The sequence below is a fragment of the Phallusia mammillata genome, chromosome 6 (assembly GCF_965637545.1).
Source record: "Phallusia mammillata chromosome 6, kaPhaMamm4.hap1.1, whole genome shotgun sequence".
NCBI lineage: Eukaryota > Metazoa > Chordata > Ascidiacea > Phlebobranchia > Ascidiidae > Phallusia > Phallusia mammillata.
In genome coordinates, this window is record NC_137257.1 from 19,973,382 (window position 1) to 19,988,730 (window position 15,349).

Genomic DNA, 15,349 nt, shown 5'->3' on the forward strand with positions numbered 1-15,349 from the left:
TAATTTGTTGCGATTCGGCCGAAACCGAATCTTTTACGAACACACATTTAAAGTGTTAAACGTGTCTTTTCTGCTTATTTCCAACCAAAATCGTGTCAATCATTATATTTTTTAACACATTGACGCTTTTCCCACTGCAGACAAAAAAACAGTTTATCGATGTCGGGTTGGCAATCATACTTGAGGCAATGTTAAACCCCACAGAACTAAAATAAGGACGAAACACAACCATTCTGCACTAATTGCCTGAGAGATAAACTTATGTTTTCATGTCAAACGCGAAGGGTACGACTTCGCGTGACGTCATAAATGATTCGGTTGATCCGGCCGAATTTATTCGGCAAAACCGCCGAATATTCGGTTTCGGCCGAATCGAAATTTAGCCGATTCGGTACATCACTACTTAGCACATCTCTTCGTGAGAACATTTACTTCCATACAAGCTATCTCTGCAGCTTTGACCTCTTAATAGTCCCTCAAACTTGCTTCTTTTTCACGGGCTTCAAACCTAGCAGTGTTCCGATCTTGGCGGTTTTCCCGCCCAATTGGGCTGGTTTCTGATATCGAGTTGCGGGTTGATATCGCTGGTTGCGGTTTGGGTGGATTGTTAGCAAAAGACCAATTTTTTGTTATTTTACATGCATGCGTTTTTGCAAGCAGTTTAATGACTTTATGGTTGGGCTTGTGTTTTAATTACCTTTCCTTTTTTGGCTTGTTTTGTCAAGAAGAGTGGCGTTTTTTTAGATTCTGTCCTGGCGTAACTGGAACCTAGGTCACTTACGAAAATATGTTTTAATGTCCGCTTGTCGCATATTAGACCATTCAGCCAGCTGTTTGCTCATCCAGTTCTCAGATTGTTTGTGTTTGCACAAAGATCATTACAGGACTGTATAATCATGATGTCACAACATTTGTGTGCTGCATTTTTCTTGAACTTGCTCTGTGCAGCTAAAATATTTTAATTTGGTAACGAATGCCCTAAAAAGCACTTGGGCGAGTGGTGGGAGATGCTCAACCCAAAGCGGACATCAAAAGGCTGATAAGAATCATTTGGGACGTTCAACCGCTGTTAAAAAAAGTAAAATTCCACTTTTGGTAAGCACAGCATTTTTTACCGTGAAATAAGTTAGCCTTTTGTTTCGTCTGTAGTGAAAGTAAATGTGCAACCCCAACAGCCAACCAACACAAAAATGCGCTGCACATTTTATTACAAGTTCGAAGTGTTGACAAAAATTGTTGACTATATACATATTGTAAAAATTCTAGACACCATTAACAATCTTCGAAAGTAAGCAATTCCGGCAAAATTTCCCTCGTTTGCAAAGCAATAATCCGGAACTTGAAATCTTTTTACAGAATTAACATTGCAGGAAACATACAATGAACGCAAAAAACGTTCACACCGACTTGTACAGACATCTCCATATGTCAGCAGTGAATGCCTTGATTGTGACACGACACTCGAGGGCATTGTTCCTGTAGCTGGATTCTTTTACAAGTCTGTCAGGATTTACCGCCACCTAGTGATGCAATATGATTTCTATTATATAGTAAACTTTTGGTTTATTGATTTACTGTTGTAACTTATATTGAAGAAAAAATGAGGGCCATAAGATTTATCCATCATTGAGTGGGTGTGTGAGTACATATTAGTCAAAAATTTTTTGGCGCCCAAAAATCAGATTTAAATTCAAACTTTATCCATACAATCAACTCAACGATTTGCTGATATAGCTCTTTAACGTCTAATCTGCTTGTAAAATATCTTTACAGCTTTAAAAGGCTTTACCATAACAGTTTTAAAGGCAAATGTAAAGCAAGAGTTTTAATCATTGCAATACTTAAAAAAAAAATTTCGAAACATTTGCTCGGCCGCATAAATCTGTAACCGAGGCTGCAGATTGTGCACCCCTGACCTTCTGTAAAGTTCGTTTTGTTGAAACTAAACTCAAAACCGACCCGAAAAACATTTGACCTTTAATGACTTACAAATCTGGCCAAACTAAATTAGGTGAATGAAGACTATTATTGAACCTTATGCTTACTGATTCAAGTTTATGAAAAACATTAGCTCATTCATCTTAAGAGTTTAATACATATACAAATCGCGTTTACAGCATCATCGGTTTTTTATTCAAATAGAACTATTTATGTTTTTTATAAATTTGAATCAATTTAAAAGTGTTTTACAATTTTACGCTTTTTCTCAAAAAATATTTTGCCATGAAACATAAAAAGGTGAAACAGCTTTTCAAACCAGGGTTTCAGAATTGTTGTGTTTCTCACGTTTATTCTGTTTCTAATTTTGCTTTCCATTACCATTTTACTCAAACTTTAACATTACCCGCAATATATATTCATCGAGAGGAACTCCTGTGACATCAATCCACTGACAATCTATTCCCGCTTTGTACGTGTCTCTACAACCAGGGGAGATGCCTTGCGTACCTGTGGTGCAGTTGTACCTGAATCGAATACGTTATTGTAAGTTGTTATGTTATCAGTGATAAAAGTATACAAATTTTTATGTTGGAAGATTCGTTAGTTGCCTATATATTGTCTTATAATTTAACCCCTTTTTGTGGCTATGTAACATAATAACAGCATTAAGACAAAATATTGTAGAGATTATCAAAAGAATACCAACAATATCCAGGATTTATACTAGATTGATAATATAGGCGCTATTTGTAACACCTTTAGTTATTTTACCGCAGCGGCGTACTTTTACCACAAAAATACAAAACACAAGGACTCAGATAAGACAAAATTTGCTATCAACCTATAGGTGGCGCAAAGAGCAATCGCGCGCATTTAAAATGAAAACTTGGGTAAAAAGGGCAGGAACTTGGCCGCACGGTCTGGCGCGCCTGACCCATATACAGACATAAAAAAACTGATCGGGATTCGCCCCCGGGAGAGTCCTGGGTTCGAACCCCGTGAAAAAATAAAAAATAAAAAAAATTGTGTAAAAATGCTCGTAAATAGGATATCAGGACTTAAAAATATGTTTCGCTTACACTTGTCTGGCTCCACCGGTGCATTTGCTGTCTTCAAGACAAAAGCTCGCTTTGTGACCTTCAGCTACGCTTATACGACTTCGGTTGAGTAGATCGTAATGAGTAAATACCTTCATGCTGTGGGAATGACTGCAACGCAAATTGTGTTGTTACATCGGTTAATCCGGATATCCGCAAAATCGGGACAAACTTTTTGGTCCAAATGGACCCTGATTAAACGAGGTTTACTGAATATAGATTTTCTCTTACTTATGACACATGTGCCATTCCCAATCTTCTTTTGCCTGTACGGGTAGGAACGGTGCTTCCCCGGTGTTGTGAACGGTAGTTTCAAAACGCAGAAGTCTCCTGTGATACAAAATCCTTGTATGGGACATCGATTATTAATAATAAAACTGCTGGATCAGCAATACTCGTTGATACATTACGCCTGGTAGCAATAGCTTATTGATGCAAAATCCTGGTTGCCAATTTCTTAGGTTTAATTGTTCCATTAACGAAAACCTTTTGTCCATTAAATACCACTTTTGTTAACCTTTCTGTTGACCTTTTTTAACAACAAAGTTTATTTCCGGTCACTGGCGCTTTCTTCTATATCAGTTGTTCTCAACTCGTTTCAGGCATGGACCCACTGTCCAAAACATGTCATGGTCCTTTTTTGCGCGTTGTATGTGCGCATACGCAACAACCATTTTACTCAAAATATATTTCTTCAAAGTGATATTTAGATTTTCAGTGACATAAATTATTGACAGCAAACATTTTGACCACTTTTCAATGTGTAATATAAAGCTATCTCCAGTTCATCAACAACAATAGTGGGCCATCCAAAAATTCACCATAAACCACCAGTTGAGAACCACTGTCCTATAGAGTCACTGGTTTGACCACATAGTACTGACTGTTTTTAAAAAAGTCCAAATTTGGCACAAAAGTCGGTAGATTTGCGACACAAATGTAGACCCCATCAAACCCATTTTCTTCAAACTTATGCGCGAACCCGGCCCGAAAAGCTCAGCTCGACTTACAACTCTTACCGATTGTGCCTCCACTCATTCACGTTGATTACGTTTTAAGGGAATGTATCGCTGCGTTTCAGTGACAACGAAACTAAATCTGGAACACTATGCACGGACCTGTTCATAAGTTTATTGAGGCAAATAACGTCCCAAATAGACTTAAAAAGCGACATGGTTTATTTATCAAACGTTTAGGCTAATGCCATTATCAGTGATATAAGGGGCCAACGAAACGTTTGATTAATAAAGCATGTTACTTTTTCAATCTTTTGGAGTCGTTATTTTCCTTATAAAACTAAACCCAACTCAAAAAGTAATGCAAAAACACCATTTACCTGACAGAGCTACGTGGTGCATAGTTAGCAGTGCTTGACAAACAACCCTCTTCTTTGGCGCAAAGAAGTCTTCTCATCGGCTTTGTGTCCAGAAACAGATGTGTGAGTAGCATGCGCTTGTCGAGGTGAATGTCAGGAAGAAGCTCTGGAAATACTTAAAGTTTAAAATCGAATAAAGTCAAGTAGGTTTGCATAAAAAGATGTCATAGTTGCTAAAGAAGATACTAAAGGGAAAATGTTTTCTTTAGTTTTTGTTGACTGGAGGGACTGGACCTATAAGGAGTTTGTGAATGTAATTCAAAGAGAAGGAAAAACAAATAAAGTGGTTCAAAATAATTAACTTATTTTTTATAACTAATGTATATGGTTATATGCCGGTTTTGTTTGTCTGAACAAAGTCTTTAGGCTTGATCAAAGTAATGTACTCACATTAAACATCTCTGCATTTTTTCCTTAACCATATCACGCCATAAGTGTAAGCCCAAAGTAGAACCTGTCGTTTTAGATCAACCAATTGCAAACAACCCTAGTAATAGTGCGCATGTACTACAGCTATAATGTATAGGTTTCGAACTTTTTAATTAAAAAAACAAACAAACACCCAAACAGAAAAAAGTAAAACCTTGATAAGGTAAGGCATACATTTGTGACAATTTCTAGCTAAAGGTTGCACTTAGAAATCGTATTTGCTTTACCTTTAGTATTAGGGACAATTTCTACATTATCCTCGGTCGATAATTGGTCGGTGATGTCACGAGGTATGACAGGTTCTGGCAAGGATGTGTTGGCTCTTCCAATAATTTGGACTCCGTTGTCGTTGCCCGCATATACCGGATAATGTTGAATTTCTTGACGGTCGGCGTCACCTTGGGTTTCTTCAACAGAAGGTTGTTGCACTGGCAGTTGATTTGCCTCTTGTACTGAAAAAACATAATTTTGTTTGAAATGTGTTGGTTGCAAGAGCCAGTTACGGATCCGTGTACACAATTGTTTTTATTTAATAAAGTCACCTAAACGTAAAACACATATTGGTTTGCGTTAGTCCCAGAGAAACGTTTTGGGTAAATACACAGAAAACAATTAACGATTGTAATTCAATTTATGCCTTTAAAGGTAACAAAACTTCAGAGTTAATATAGACCAGTGGTTCCCAACCAGGGCCCTTGGCCCCCCAAGGGGGCCACGAGCTGTGGTCCGGGGGGCCACGGGTGTAGATTCACCAGAAACACCCACTAAAAACCATTTTCTTTTCAACATTATTCCCCAATTTAATCGACTATTTCACATACTATTTGTCTATAGTGAGGTTTTTTACAAGTTCAGATTCTTATTTACGCTACTGGACCTGTTTAAAGCCGAAATTAGTACCAAATTTCAACACGAGATTGCCATTTACATTTTTAGGGGGGCCACAGGTCCTGTAGGGTTACTTGAGGGGGGCCATGAAGCCCAAAAGTTACTTTTAGGGGGCCACGGTCCACGAAAGGTTGGGAACCACTGATATAGACGAACAACAAGGGGAACATTTTGGAAACTTTCGCGGTTTTATACCAGAGTTGCAAGTCGGGCCGGGTTCAGGTCGGTTTAAGTAAAACGGACTTGATTTAGGCCAGATTTAACACTCGACCACATTTGCACTGTAATTTCACTTTACGTTTAATGTAACCGTTTCAGTTCACCTATAACATTTCTAAACGCAATCATGAGCGCCGGCACGTAGGGGGCAAGAGGGGGCACTTGCTCACCCCTGGATTTTTAATGTACCTTAAAATGAACATATTTCGCGTGGCTGCATGAGGTTTTTACATCGTGGACGCAATTTTACTGCATATATTTTATGCATATTTGTACATAATTACCTAATATGGCAATCTATCCAGGTAAGTACGTTTTTAAAAAAAATTATTTGTCAAAATTTGCCCCTTCCCCTTGAAAATTTTCTCCTGGCGCCCATGAATACTAAATTTTCCGATAGCGTTATTGCGACAGTTGGTACTTCTTCATGACCACTTGAAACATTTCAACAGAAAAGCATACCTCCCTGATTCGAGAATGTTCCTCCGCTGTTTTGGGTCCAAGATGCATCATACACTCCTGAGAAAAGAGCATAACTATCGGGTTCATATAATCGGGTGCATAAAAGTGGCTTTTTTTGAAAATAACTGCTGGATGATTAGCAGGTACGTGATGAAAAAACTGGTGGTCTATTATATCAAAAGCTTCAGAATAGTGACCCATAATTTAGGTCGCAATAATGTCAACTTTGGTTTGCGAAAAATCGGAATGAGTTGAGAATGTATATAGCGACACACTTTCAGTGATACTTTTAGTGAAGTTCGCGGTATTTTTACTGCCAAGTACTTTTGGTGGCGAGACGTTGACACGACTTTGGCATCAAAATGTGTTTGTCCATTTACGAAGCTCAAATAATCACCTTGTGTGTTGTCTTGTCCATTCTGATTTGGAGAAGAGTTGGTGTCGGGAGGTATTGAAGTTACTGGATTAGCTTGATCACCATCATATGAGTCGTATGGGTCGTCGTAAGGATCCTCACCAAATTGGGACGGTGCTAGAACGGACATACTGATTACCTCAGAAACTAGATTTGTGATTTGTTAGTGAAGAGCTGGAATTGGACTGAGTCACTTGTGACAAAAGGCCGGGCTTGTCTTACGTTTTTTCTTATAAAAACAGGTCTGATAGGACGGCTTTACAGAAACTTTTCTTAAAACCAATTTCCAGGGGTGTTTAGGTGCTTGAATGCACCGCCCGCAAGGTCTACCATTTTTCAGTTACTAATGTCGTCTTTTTACGAATGTAAATATGATCACAATACGTAAATGACTTTAAATTCCTTCCACTTAACTGTATGTACCCAAGTCATAAATACTTAGGGACTTTAATAAATGTGCCTGATCCTGCACTTAAAACGACTTGATTGACTCAAACCACTAATCACAAAGTTTTGCTCACCTTGGTGGGTTTTATTGGTTTTCTTAGCTTTTGAGAGTTTTAGTTAAGGCTAGCTGTTTAAGTCAAATCTAGTACTATGCAATCTTACCGTTATTGTAGTAGTTTGAAATATCACCGGGGCTGCTTGGGCTTGATGAAACTTGCGAAGCATCACCTGAAACAAGCAGATTAGTGTTAAACAGTACAGACTAATATTTATAGTAGAAACAATGCATTCTATTTGAGTTAGTTGGTGCTCCAATCAAACAAATGTGAACTATACACGTAACAATCACAGGTTCTTTTACTTGTTTCATCACATACGTGAAAAATATCGCCATGTTGGAAAGTTTGCCTGTGTGTCTGGGCATACATGTTTAAAGGCTAAGACACGCATGAAGTAGCAGCGCATGCATGCATGAAGGCAGATTGTCTCGGTGGTTGGGCCTGAGGTATGGTGGTGCTAGTCGCTAGCAAAGTTGTTTTGTTAATCTACCGAGCTTTACTCAAAATGATCTATTTATTTCACAGTTTTACAGTACGATAGTTTACAATACAATTTATCAAGCGGAATTTGTTGTTTAATGTAATTTAGTTTCGAAATTAAATACTTACCTCCAACTGGTTGTGGCGACACTTCTTGCGAAATCTGCAACAATATTCTCGTGTAATCAAAAACAGTTCATAACCAACAACTAAAATTTTTTAACAGTTGCAACGTTGTTATTTTGCTGTTGAAAGCAATCGGTTTAAAAACTTTAAGCAGTCATAAGGTTTACAATCGAAATGGATATTAATCGTCCTTTTGATAGCACATAACGGTAAAATAAAGCAGACTTTATACTGAACAATTGTGCACATAAAAAGTTTTAAATTCCACTCCAAAGGAAACTATAACAGGGGGACGGAAAATAATTAAAAATATCCACTTACATCAGGTCGACGCCCTCTTGATCTCGATGGAATGTTGTACATCGAGTTGGAGCTGAAAAGAATTAAAATAAAGCATTATTAAAACGCACTTAATCTAAACATTTTGAACATCGTTGTTGCTCTTATTTCAACAATCGCTGTGGTCACTGCAAAAAGTTTAACAACCTTACCAGGCGACATGTATTGATTCTAACAACATTTTGACACAGTGAGAACCCAAACACTTAAAAACATACAAAAAACTTACCTTCCATCAGCGCTTGGGCCACTTCCTAGACCTCCCAACGGTACGGATTGCGTAGTTGAAACTACACCTTCGTCATTTCCAGTCAAATGAGGATAAACTTGACCAAAGTTGTTAAAGAGACCGGTTCCTGATTGGCTATCCGATGATGACGTAATTTCACCTGTAGGGTAATCAGCATAACCTGACTCTGGGTACTGGGACTGCCCCCCACCCAAAGGTGACCCACTTTCAGACCCACCGACTTGTGAAAACCCTGACTGGGCTCCAGCACCACCAGGGCTTTGTGATGCAGAAGGATTAGATCCGTAACTAGGATAAGCTCCCGATGAAAAATGCTGGGATGAGGAGCTTGATCCTGAATAAGAAGATCCTGAGCTTCCAGAGACGCCTTCTCCATTTGGGGATAAACTTCCTTGTTGATTTTGTCCTTGCAAAACCGGTTGATAACTGCCTGTTTCTGATCCGGACAAGGAACTTCCTCTATTAGTGGATGAGTACGAACTTCCTTGGTATGTTCCAGATTGAGAAGAGGAGCTTCCATCTTGTGAATAAGTCTGCAAGGATCCCTGATAACCTAAACCTGCTCCACTAGATGGCTGATGCGAACTCCCGCCTTGGTTTCCTCCAGATGGAAAAGAAGATCCTTGGCTGTACGTCTGTGATTCGTCTTGGTAACCTCCTGTTCCGCTTGCCCCCTGAGAACTGCTTCCTGAAACTGATGAACCGGTTCCATAAAGGTTACGTGTCGGATAGCTATCATAGGGACTTCCTCTGTCTGAGATCCCAGTTGCTCCCGAGAATCCAGCAGCAGCTTTTTCGATTTCCTCGCTGGTCATCTGAGATGTGTCCTGTCCTCTTCCAGTGCCCTGACTCCCATAAGGATAATTTGATCCTTGGGAATTGGAAGAAGAGGAAGAACTCCCGTAACTTGTTCCTGGTGTTTGAGAGGGGGAAGAACTTCCGTATCTGCTTCCTGATCCTTGAGAGGAAGAGGAACTTCCGTATGTACCTCCTGATCCCTGAGACGAAGAGGAACTTCCATATCTGCCACCTGACGTTTGGGAGGGATAAGAGCTTCCATACCTTGCTCCTGATCCTTGTGACGAAGAAGAGCTTCCGTATCTGCCTCCTGATGTTTGAGAGGGGGAGGAACTTCCATATCTTGCTCCTGATGCTTGAGACGAAGAAGAACTTCCGTATCTGCCTCCTGATGTTTGTGAATACGACGATGATAAAGGGTTGTACTGTGATGAGCCCCTAGAACCGCCAGAGGTTCCATAACGAGATGATGAACTTCCAGCAGAAGACGATGCCGTTTGAGGATTATACCTTGATGAGCCAGACGAACCATACTGATTTTGATATGAGCCTGCTCTATATCTTGTTCCGCCACTGCTAGGGTAGGAAGACTGAGAGTAGGAACCGCCTCTTTGCGAAGAAGATAAATGAGGATTTGATCCGTAACTACCAGATGACCCTGTTTGAGAGTGTGAGGACGCATAGGGATACTGTGATGAACTTCCATAGCGCGATGAACCTGACCCAGTGTAAGCTCCTCCATATGTAGGCTGTCTGGGATTGCTCGCAGTGCCTACTCCCGTTGATGTGTGTCCGTATCTGGAGGACACGGTGTCCCCATCCTCGTTGTATGAAAGCGGGAGTTGATAAGTTCCACCAGAAGTCCTACCCGAAGTTGATCCGTAATGTTGTTGGTCTTGCCCGTAGCTTCCACCTTGACTCTGGTAATACCTATTACTGCCGCTGCTGCTGCTGCTGTCGTAGCCTCTACCAGAGCTACTACTAGAGCTACCTTGTGATGCATATGGATTTCTTGGTTGGTTTTGTAAGTGTCCTCGGTAGATTCGGTCCGTCTGCACCGAGCCGAGCGTGTAGCGGCTTTCAGGTGGGTTGTTTCCATAGTAACGAGTTGAAGAGCTACCAATTCTGATGTCAGGACCTTCGCCAGAAACAGGTCGACCCCCGGAGTATCTGCTGCCCGTATTGCTGGGTTGAAGAGAAACTGAATATTCGTTTGGCCTGTAAGACAACCGTTGTGGTTGCTGTGGTTGCTGTGGCTGCTGTGGCTGCTGTGGCTGCTGCTGTGGGTACTGCCCTAAAACAAAACGGTTTACAATGTAACTGTAAAATTTTAGCACCTGGGTTTAATTATGGTTTTACGCAGGTCAATATTTTTTTCGTACATTTTCACCTACATTATGTATTTAGACTTGCTTTTATATACTGATCGTGCCATAACTCTTTCCACCCCGGGCCATTTTTGCAAAATTGGCCCTAGAATCCGGAATTTTTCCCTCAAAATCATGAACTTTGACCTCTCCCCATTTCGTCAATATTAAAGTTTGAGCGGTTACCAGCATCGCAACTGAAAGGGGAATACCCTGGGTGCAGTGGAAATGTGTTTGTTTGCCATATGCTGACAGTACCTTTTGTAACTTTTGGCAAACCATGTTAAATTGACTGTTTTGAGGTATGGTTGTAAATGAAATACTCACGGCCTTACTGTTACATGTATGTTTTTGATTTTTGGTATGTAACACCCCTATGTAATATAGGACTAGGGAAAAATTTCATTTTGTGTCTATTGACAGTAGTTTTTTTTGCAGCAACCTAACAAAATAGTACTTTATATCATTTATGGTAGAAATTTCAATAAATATTTTTGTGATTTTTTTGTTGTAGTAAACTTTCTTGTCAGAAATTGTTCATACAGAAGCTCTTTTAGTCTTGTAGGATGCTTACTGTTTACATCTAACCACAATAATGAATCTAAACCAGTTTTACACTTTGACTTTTTGACAAAATTTGCGACTATACCATGCGCTTGTGTGTTTATTTGCCAGCTCAACATTTGAAATACTCACAAGCTTGTTTTTTATTCAAAGCAGCTGAAATTTTCACCAAATGAAGTGCTAGAAATGTGTTTTCAGGGAAAATTTTAACTTTGAAGATAGCATATGTAGTTTTTCCACAAAGGGTCATTGAACATATGCATTTTTTTGAAATTTTCAAAAAACGAATAAATGAAGAAAGACATACAAGGCATACAGGACCAGACTTGATCACAATAATCAACCATGGTGTGGAACTTTTCGAAGCAATTGTTCACACACAATGTTACTTTGCATGTTGGACACCAGCATGAACTGCATTTTGGAATGCTGTGGCTGTTGACTCGTCTCTTCTGCTCACATCATATCTACATGCTCTCTGTACAATACTGGATTTCCCTGTTGGTGAAATCTTCTGTATAAAGTGGCACCCTGTCAGCCTATTTTCTAATGGTGGTGTCACAACTGGGGTGTCATACCTTGATGTACTATTTTCCTCACACAGCTTGAGACTTCCATGACATACTGTAGCAGGGTCATGGCCTTTTCTCCTTTCTGTTTCATGTATTACTGATTTGTTTTTGGTGAAGTGTAGAACCTGTCCATATACACAATGTGACCTTTGTCAAGATAATTTTTTAGCAAGTTCATAACTAAATTATCGATTTTTGACCCTTTACTCTCACTTTGTTGGGAGTCACAAGCCATTCGAAAAGAAAAACAGTATCCAGATCCTGTCACAAAGCTCATATGTTTTGATTCCCCATTTGTGTGGTTTATTTGGATTATATTTGCAGAATCTAAATCTTCCTTTGAAAGGACACGTTGCCTCATCCAAGGAAATTGATTGAGTCTGTTTGACTGCTAAATTAAATGTACCTTGCAGCATGTCAACAACTGGACGGATTTTGTGCAATGGGTCATGGCCATCTTACTCCAGCTTGATAAATTACACTGGGCAACAAAAAAATATTTTTTTACTGGTGTCTGTAATGTTTTAAGTGATTTTGACTAATTCTAGTGCCCTGATTTCAAAAATGCAATCGGTTTATCTGTATCACGTCTAGTTTTTCTGTTATGGTACATCCACGTTTGAAAAACAATCTATATGTATATATATATATACACTATAGTGATACTGGTTTTGAGTATTTTATTTGGAATTAACATTAATTCAAGAACAAAATTTCGAAATTAATTTTAAATGTAACAGGTGGACACTCCTAACAAACAAAATTCAACACAAAAAAACAAAAAAATGTTTCAAGTTTGTAAGTTATTAGGTATAGGCCTGCACATGTACTTTGGTAACTTTCGAAACTGAGTGGCAGCAATATCGTCCCGTTTAATTGACCAACAGCAGTTAGCTAGGACCACATTATTCCATCTTCCCTGACACATTTCATTTTACTGATATCCTGTTGGAATCTTTCAGCTTAATTCTCATCATTTATATCCCCTACGTTTTAAGGGAAGTGTAGCTTTATACTTATTTTCGTACTCAATTTTTCAGACCGCTTAACAACTTAGTTATGTACTCTTTCTATTAATTTCAGTCCCTTTCTACTGTTTTTGTCCATTACTGCAATATTCCAATCAACATTAGGTAAGTGGAGCCCATTGCTTGTCCTAAACCCCTAAAGCCACATCGAAGTGTGCAAGATAAGCACATTTGATACGGATCTTTTTTTTTTCTTTTTAGTTGTGTTGTATGGGTATTCACCAGTAATGTAGCATAAACCATCTTGGTAATTCATGCAACACCTTTAGATGACCTAGCCACTATTAATTTTAGTTTTACCACCTTGCTTTACTAGTCTGAAAATCACTCCATAAAACACGTATAGTTTAAAGTCACCGCTAGCCTGCACCAACCATTTTTAGACAGAGCATAAGCATAGAACGCATATTCATGCTATGAAACTGACTGCACTGTAGGAAATTAATGTGTTTAATGTAACAAAACTTTAACAAGCACATAAAAGCATGATTTTAAAGTCATTAAATCAATATGGTCATAAATTTAGATTTTGTAAATAACTTAAAAAGTTGGCCTGATTAAAGAAAACCGTAATGATTTTCGAAATCAGCACCCCAAAATTAGTCAATATCAATTTAAACATTAAAGACACCAAAAATTGTGTTGGCCAGTGTTATTATTAGCATGCAAAACATGCAGGATGGTTAAAAATCTATTCCGACCCATGTATTGTGGACAAAACACTTCAACAAGAGATGGCATTGTTGCCCAATAACTTTGCAATGATGGCGTTGTCACTATACCCATATGCATCGTGGTTTCTCTGTATTTTCGACGCATTATCTATGACGTCATAATTGTGGTTTCTGGAATTGGAAACGTTCGAGTTTACTACGCGGACGACTCCAACGATAGCACATGCCGTAACGACTTTATTTAAAATACAACGGCGCGTTATTGTTCGTATTCCAACCGAAATATATAAAAACAGGTCAAAAAATGGGCAAAATTTTTCTTAAATTTAGGTTTTTGTTTTATGACAAAAATATATTAAAACTTCACTGTAGATTTTTTTCAAACAAGAAATAGTTCTTCCATCCAAGTACATCACATTGAAGGTATTTCCACGCAACCGCCGCTAATTATCACGACGTAATTACGATTTCATTTACCGTCTATATATAGACGATCGGATTCTACGGTAGTCGCATAATCGTCTATATATAGACGGTCGGGGTGGAAAGAGATAAAGGCGAAATGTATATATATTTTAAAATCTGAAGGATGAATGACTTAATGTTTCTTATAAACTTGAACTAATAAACGTACGGTTCATTAAAGTCTTCATCTACCAAGCAACGAGCTGGGTGATCCTAGTTTCAAGTATAAGTATTGTAACCGCTTTAAACGTTGTTACAGATAAAGAGAATTGTCAAAAATATTCTTCACACAATTTATAACGACATCATGCAAATTGTATGAACGTGCAAATGCGTTATGTTGTATAAGACCATCACAATGACCAGTAGGAATGATTGTGTCATTATTGTTTGCGCCAATTGTTGTATGGAGAGGTTCTTGTATTGCCATATTAGGGCATGCAAACACCGAAGCACGCTTTGATAGCTAAGGTGGGAACAAGATCATATCCACAGAACATGTAGGCCTACCTTGATAACCGTAATATCCACTCTGAGCGCCATAGGCAGGGTACATACTTGGTTGCTGTTGTGATCCATAGTAACCTCCAGCGGCTTGGTAGCCTCCACCACCGCCACCATAGTAAGTGCCGCTGACCGGGACATAAGCAGGGTTGGGGTTTGCTCCATAATTTTGCTGCTGGTAGGGCGAGCCGTACGGAGGCTGTCTAATGCCACCACCATAACCCCCACCATACCCTGATTGTGAATAACCCCCGTATCCCCCACTTGAACTCATTTGAGGTTGTTGGTAACCTTGATAACTTGATGAATCCATGTAACCCCCTCCGCCGGTAGAACCATACGAACTCGAAGTTCCATACCGGCTACCGCTTACTGGATACCGACTGCTACTGCTGCTGCTTCCGCGTCCCCCAGAATAACTGCTGGATCCCCTGCCTCCGGTACGACTGCTTGAAGGCGATGATGATGAAGAAGAAGAAGAGCTCACTCTCCTTGAAGACCCGGGATCAGCAAGCTGGGAGTAACGGAGCCGAGTTGGGAAGTTGTAATCCTCATTACTAGAGGAGTCGGACGATGTGTCAGAACTCGAACTAGACATGCTTCCCGTTGACGATTGCGAACGACCAATTGCATAATCACTCTGCGAATACGCGAATGGGTTGCTCTGGGAAAAGTGCTCTTGACTTGGCGATCCTTGAGGTTCATCGTCTCCTCCGATTTGCCTCTTTTTCCTCAAGAGCCTCTGTGCTAGACATCGATGACAAAGTCCATCACTGCAGTTGACGAGGAACGCAACGGTTGCTAAAGTAAGGATCAACTGCCAGTACATGTTACGGGCTCGGTGCTGATC

The 15,349-nt window shown here is 39.5% G+C and overlaps 1 protein-coding gene across 1 annotated transcript; it reads right to left on the reverse strand.

Annotated features, from left to right (window-relative positions):
- Window positions 1-1,197: 1,197 nt before the first annotated feature.
- LOC145234756 (uncharacterized) lies at window positions 1,198-15,349 on the reverse strand. Its single transcript, XM_080099477.1, has 13 exons — window positions 14,554-15,349; window positions 8,507-10,619; window positions 8,260-8,311; window positions 7,942-7,975; window positions 7,436-7,501; window positions 6,809-6,943; window positions 6,412-6,468; window positions 5,070-5,294; window positions 4,375-4,519; window positions 3,270-3,368; window positions 3,021-3,149; window positions 2,345-2,465; window positions 1,198-1,520 (listed from the first exon to the last, which is right to left on the reverse strand). The coding sequence occupies exons 1-13, from the start codon at window positions 15,326-15,328 to the stop codon at window positions 1,398-1,400; spliced, it is 4,074 nt and encodes a 1,357-aa protein (XP_079955603.1). The 5' UTR covers window positions 15,329-15,349; the 3' UTR covers window positions 1,198-1,397.

Excerpts from the sequence above, each read along its gene's own strand:
- LOC145234756 (XM_080099477.1), bottom strand. The coding sequence starts at position 15,328 with ATGTACTGGCAGTTGATCCTTACTTTAGCAACCGTTGCGTTCCTCGTC. Across the intron at positions 6,944-7,435 it reads TTCAAACTACTACAATAACG|CACCGTCCCAATTTGGTGAG; the intron begins GTAAGATTGCAT and ends TGTCCGTTCTAG. Across the intron at positions 2,466-3,020 it reads ACCGGTGGAGCCAGACAAGT|GTACAACTGCACCACAGGTA; the intron begins GTAAGCGAAACA and ends TATTCGATTCAG.